Source organism: Triticum aestivum, chromosome 5B (assembly GCF_018294505.1).
Source record: "Triticum aestivum cultivar Chinese Spring chromosome 5B, IWGSC CS RefSeq v2.1, whole genome shotgun sequence".
Taxonomy (NCBI): domain Eukaryota; kingdom Viridiplantae; phylum Streptophyta; class Magnoliopsida; order Poales; family Poaceae; genus Triticum; species Triticum aestivum.
The window spans coordinates 670,023,090-670,028,937 of NC_057807.1; the positions used below are offsets into that span (position 1 = coordinate 670,023,090).

Genomic DNA, 5,848 nt, shown 5'->3' on the forward strand with positions numbered 1-5,848 from the left:
CAAGCACCACCCCCGCATTTCTTCCCCGGCCGCTGAGGTTTGCTTCCTTCCGGGCCCGGTTTCCATGTCACTGGACCACAGCCCCACCGGCTCCCTCGTCGTGTACGGCGATGACATCGAGGAGGCCATGTCCCCCAACCGGAGCGTCGCCGCCGTGGCCGTCAAGGACGGCGACGCCTCCGTGTACAAGATCATCCACGGCTTCCTCAAGCAGAAGAACAACTCCATCATCAACGTCGCCGCCAGCGTCGCCCGGAAAGCGGCCTCCAACAAGTACGTAACGCGGTAGCATCTGTCGCTCGGTTGAACTTCGTCATGGATATCAGCTTCAGAGACAGACGAAGAGATGGAGCTGACCGACTGGTTTCGCGCTCTGTTTCGCAGGCTGTCGAGGAAGACTTCGGATGTTTTCGACACCCTGATTCAGCAGCAGCAGAGCAGGCTGGGGAACAAGACCGGGCCTCTGCTCTCCGGGATATCCTACTGCATAGCCTCTTGCAGCATGATATTGCTCAACAAGGTGGTTCTCTCCAGCTACAACTTCAATGCCGGCATCTCACTCATGTTGTACCAGGTAATCAGTTTGCTTGATACTATCTCTGAGTTGAACCATTCTCAAGTAGTAACTTCATAGCTCGATACTGGCATATGTGTACGCATATGAGATGTGGTGATTGCGCTGACAAGTTATCATCGATTCATCATTGAGCTGATCATGACCACTTTGGTTCAGAATCTTATATCTGTGGTCATTCTTGTGGCACTCGAGTTCTTCAGCGTAATTTCAACGGAAGAACTGACATGGAAGTTGATCAAAGTCTGGATCCCAGTTAATCTCATTTTTGTTGGAATGCTAGTAACCGGAATGTACAGGTGCGTCCTGCTTAAATGTGTAATTTCTACAATCTTCTTACAAAAAAATTGGCCTAACCTTCTTTTTCCCCTCTTCTTTGTATCATTTTTTTCAGTTTGAAGTACATAAATGTTGCCATGGTGACGATATTAAAGAACATGACAAACATTTTAACAGCCCTAGGGGAAATATATGTTTTCAGGAAGGGTCAGAACAAACAGGTTTGGGCTGCCTTGTGCATGATGGTAAGTCCTTTTCTGCTAGGCATGTCCTTCATTTTTCTTCCAAGCATCAGCTAATGATTTCATTACTGAACCGATTTAAGAGTGTAACAGCAGACTAACATGATCGATGACCTCAGTGTACTTTCTCTGTTTTTCTTGCAGATTGTATCAGCTGTATGTGGCGGTATGACAGATCTTTCTTTCCATCTAATTGGTTACACTTGGCAGATTTTGAATTGCTTTCTGACGGCAGCCTATTCGGTTAGTTCATTTTGCGCATAAAGATGCCTCTTTAGTATTTACAGATGTATGTGAACTGACCAATACTATTGTGGGGCATTTGAAATCTTGAAGTTAAGTTGTTTGGTCGATCCATATTAGATTATAACGCCATTGGCAATACCGAAACTTCGTTTAACCTTGGATTAATTGTATCGATTTCAGAGGCCTTCTTTGACTGATCGCTAACATATGGTTTCTTATATCAGCTTACACTGAGACGCCTGATGGACACGGCCAAACAATCAACGAAATCTGGTTCCCTCAATGAAGTTTCTATGGTGTTACTTAACAATGCGCTCTCGATCCCTTTCGCGGCCATTTTGATTATTGTCTTCAATGAGTGGGAATACGTTTATCAAACGTAAGAGCTTAATCTTACTCCCTATCTTAACCATACATAAAAGCAATACAAACTTATTATGATGTGCAGCAAACTCTTATTTGTTCAGGACTGATTATTCTAGAGTATGTTAACATTACTAACTTGCCCAGAAGTAGTTATCATGCACTACTTTGCCATTTATGCAAGTCATGTATCTTAGCATATTAAAAACTCACTTTGTTCTGCCCCACTTTGAAATTTAACTTGTCTCAGACGTTTTGGGTTTGCTCGCTAAAGAAGCTATTTCTGTAACCAACCTTAACATGCAGTCAGATGAAATGGAAAAATCAAAGAGTTTTCCAGTATTACCCATTAATATTTATTTTCTTTCCTCGAAAGATGGCTTGGGGCTCTGCCCTTGCACTAACCCTTAATGTGTTCTTCTTCATGTCATCTGCAGCGAAGTTATTAGAGAGCCCATGTTCTGGGTTTTTGCCACAGCCAGCGGGTTGTTAGGACTAGCGATCAGCTTCTCATCCGTGTGGTTTTTACAGGAGACTGGCCCAACAACTTACAGGTGAGATGATACTACTAACTCAATTCCTTCTTCAAAGTGCCCACGGAAATGCTTGCATTTCGCAAAAAAAAAATGCTTGCATGACAAAAAAGTATTACAATAACTGTAACACCATCAAAGTTCTTGACATGTTGATAATCATTCCTCTCCTTTTTAGTCTTGTTGGCTCACTAAACAAGATACCCATTTCGGTCGCTGGTGTCTTGCTATTCAACGTCCCTGTTAGCGTGGAAAATTTGTTCAGCATAGTTTTCGGTGAGTATTTTCTTTCATCAAGTGTTGAGTTATGCCGCATGTTACCTCGCTACCCCAAGAGTATCCCTGATTGATATGGTTTTCTACTCGATCTCAACATCTGCAGGTCTTTTCGCTGGGATATTCTTCGCAAAGGCAAAGATGTCCAAGTCCTAATGCTCATTTGCATGGCGTGACTGTAACACGAAAAGGTTGCACGGCAAGGCCTCCTATCAATCAACTGTACAGATATATGATCAGAGTCCGTTTGACCTTGTCGAGTCGATCGGGATTTCGTGAAACATTCTGTTTATTCTTTCCCAGATTTGTTTCATAACTGTGTCAAGCATGCATGCAGAAGGCAGTTTGCAAGACTTGCCACAGACTCTATCCAGTTGTTGATCTCTGCTCAAGAAGTTGAGCAGGACAACCATACAAAATAAAGGGAAAATATTTGGCCATTTCAACACTGGGAATTTGTTGTTGGTGTGACCCAAGAGCTTCCTCTGTTCCTCTCTCTGATTTTTTCAGTTTGTTAATCGCTGTAAATAAATTGGAATATCACAGCCAACCAATCTTTGGCTATGATTTAGATATATGTACGGACATGGGTACATATAAAGGTTGTCAGTATTGGGATCTTAGCAAAGCAAGCTTAACATGGGTACAATACAACATGCACATACTGAGCCTTTGAGAGAAATTACTCCAGAAGTTGTGTGAAGAAGAATACAAATCTATAAGGCATCACAGCAAGAATCGTTTGAGTAGTCACACCGCGTGTACGTACATATATGCAGATCTCTGCGATGTTTTTCATGGAGTTACAGCAATAAATCGAGCTATGAGATCGAAGCACGCACCCAAGCGCGCGCCTACGTATTAGGCGGGCTGGTTCAGCCTAGCCTTTCTTGGCGAAGAGGCCGCCGAGGTTGAACCCGCCGCCGCCCTCGCTGTCGGCCGCGGGCTTCTTGCCGGCGGTGGTGCCGCCGGCCTTCCTGGAGGCGGTGCCGCCGGCGGAGGGCGCCGGGCCGTCCACCTTGTTGAGCAGCGGGTTGGTCTCGATGAACTCCTGCTCGTCCTTGACGATGGCGCTGACGATGAAGTCCAGGATGCTCTTCTCCTTCTTGGCCGGAGCCGGCGTGCCCCTCGTCGCCGCCGGCACCGCCAGCCGCGTCCGCTGCGGGCGAAGGCTCGTCCTCCCCGCCGTCGACAACGCCGGCGCCACGGCCGCCACGCTGCTGCCGAACCCCACAGACGCCATTGCTAGCTACTGGCTCTCCTGGATTTCTCGGCGATTCTTGGCGGCGATAGATATGGATGTATGGTGGGACTGTTGAACTTGGTGAGGGTGGCGATCGGGAGGCGGGCGGGTGGCCATATATGCGTGGGAGGCAGGGAGGCGATCGGGAGGGGATGGTGGCCACAGGCGGCTTATCCGCACCTACGTATGCGTGCCACGGTGCCAGCCACCGGCGGGTGGGGTGCACTGGCCGTGCGTCCCGCGAGAGGTCGGCGCGGGCTCGGCACAAGCGCGAGTGGCAGGGATCGACTCGGTTGTAGGGCCAGCGTTGCTTCGTCTCTTTGCCGTAAAAAAGTCACAAAAAGATCCCAAGCCAAATGACGACGTATATGCATGCAATATTTTTTGCGGGAATATAAATGCAATACAAACCAATCCGCACGTCCAAAGTTCAATCAAACACGACTGAATCATGAACAAAAAACACAAATCCAGCTGTGAAATGGAGATGTGGGCCCCTTTGACCTGTTCTTGTTGACTAGGCAAGCTTTGACATGGGCCCACGTGTAAGCGAGAGGGGGAGAGGGGGTTGGGAGAGATTTTAATCTTTTCTTTTTATTATGGGGGCCCCACATGTAAGTGAGAGAGAGAGAGAGAGCGGGTTGGGAGAGATTTTAATCCTTTTCATTTTTCTGGGAGCTCACATGTAAGTGGCATATGCAGAGAGGGGTAAAAAACATCCAGAGAATGTCTCATAGATGGTCAAAAACCTTTAACCGGATAGAAACAACACACAAAGGCATTTCTACAAGGATACTTGAGCAAGAGCAAATTTGAGCATAGTAAATGTCGGTGGTAGGTTCGAGTTATGGGCAAAAATAAAAATTGTCACATGCCATGGTTGGCTCTCCAATACATTGGAGAACAATCGCATGGCTACATGGGTATAGCAGCAATGCTTGGCTGGGAATTCATGCTAGGGCCCAGGGGTGGAGCTTCACTAGCTAGGGCCCAGGGGGCATAGCACCCTACCCTCAGGAAATTATGTGAAATACCGTTAACTGTTAAGCTATTTTTTTAAAAGATTGTGAAAGTTTAAGCAGAATTTGTCCTTTTGCCCCCCTCAACTCTTCTTTACCCCCTCAACAATCGCTATCGAGCTCTGCCACTACTTCTGATCATGTCTTTTGTGTATTAGAGCATCTACATTGATCAAATTCTTACAAAAGGCAAAATGCCATACTGGTATGCTAACTTTTAAGAAAAACTTTTCAAGAAAATACACAAGTTACTGTTTTGAGTCTCATAAATTCTGGACCACTTAGTTCCTACGTGATATGCACATTCCACTTATTAGTAAGGGTGGAAAGTGGCAGTGGGTCATATTCAAAGAAACACCTATATGGCAACTAAATGTGTCCGAGTTAAAAAAATGTTACAGGGTTCAGTGTATGATCAAAGTTACAGGGTTCATTTCAGATAATATTACAAACTATATTTTGGAACAGAGGTAGTAAATCATAAATGAGACATGGCAACTAAAAGTGATGTGATGACAAGGTCCAATTTACTCTTTAGATCTATTTTCTTTTTCAAACATAAGGTCTCCTTTGGTTCATAGGATATGAATATCAAATGAATAGGAAATCATAGGAAGTGAGACACCATAGATGTCATTTCATGCATATGATAGAAATTTTTCAGTGAGTCTAGGTTAATGTTTTTTTCTTTGAAATGTGAAGAAAGAAGGATTGCTTCCTATACTACATAGTAACAGAAATCTATTCTTACAAACCAAAAGGCTCCAAAGTAACTTTTCCTAAAAAATTTCTATCCTCTAGAATTTCTACAAAATTCCTGTAAACCAAAGGACACTTAAACGCTCAACGTAACAATGCCAAGTTTCCCATCTTGAAAAGCAACACAAGGGGAGGACCGCCTTTCTAACGTGCCCCAACAACGTTGCGTGCACGTCGTATCATTCCTAGAAGCCTTGCTTTTGGAGAACATTCTTGTAATCCTTTCTTATTTCTGAAAACAAGCTTTCCAGCTTCAAGATTCTCTCTCTCTCTCTCTCTCTCTCTCTCTCTCTCTCTCTCTCTCTCTCTCTCTC

The 5,848-nt window shown here is 44.9% G+C and overlaps 2 protein-coding genes across 2 annotated transcripts; one reads left to right on the forward strand and one right to left on the reverse strand.

The window, feature by feature from the left end:
• Nucleotides 1-22: 22 nt before the first annotated feature.
• On the forward strand, nucleotides 23-2,965 carry LOC123114065 (GDP-mannose transporter GONST1). Its single transcript, XM_044535431.1, has 9 exons — nucleotides 23-273; nucleotides 385-574; nucleotides 734-873; nucleotides 969-1,098; nucleotides 1,240-1,338; nucleotides 1,566-1,720; nucleotides 2,142-2,258; nucleotides 2,416-2,513; nucleotides 2,620-2,965. The coding sequence occupies exons 1-9, from the start codon at nucleotides 65-67 to the stop codon at nucleotides 2,667-2,669; spliced, it is 1,188 nt and encodes a 395-aa protein (XP_044391366.1). The 5' UTR covers nucleotides 23-64; the 3' UTR covers nucleotides 2,670-2,965.
• A 204-nt stretch (nucleotides 2,966-3,169) lies between these two features.
• Nucleotides 3,170-3,858, reverse strand: LOC123114066 (uncharacterized). The gene has a single exon (XM_044535432.1). It carries the CDS (start codon nucleotides 3,754-3,756, stop codon nucleotides 3,394-3,396), a length of 363 nt encoding a protein of 120 aa, XP_044391367.1. The 5' UTR covers nucleotides 3,757-3,858; the 3' UTR covers nucleotides 3,170-3,393.
• Between the last annotated feature and the right edge of the window lie 1,990 nt (nucleotides 3,859-5,848).

Excerpts from the sequence above, each read along its gene's own strand:
- LOC123114066 (XM_044535432.1), bottom strand. The coding sequence starts at position 3,756 with ATGGCGTCTGTGGGGTTCGGCAGCAGCGTGGCGGCCGTGGCGCCGGCG.
- LOC123114065 (XM_044535431.1), top strand. The coding sequence starts at position 65 with ATGTCACTGGACCACAGCCCCACCGGCTCCCTCGTCGTGTACGGCGAT. Across the intron at positions 2,259-2,415 it reads ACTGGCCCAACAACTTACAG|TCTTGTTGGCTCACTAAACA; the intron begins GTGAGATGATAC and ends TCTCCTTTTTAG. Across the intron at positions 2,514-2,619 it reads TTTGTTCAGCATAGTTTTCG|GTCTTTTCGCTGGGATATTC; the intron begins GTGAGTATTTTC and ends CAACATCTGCAG.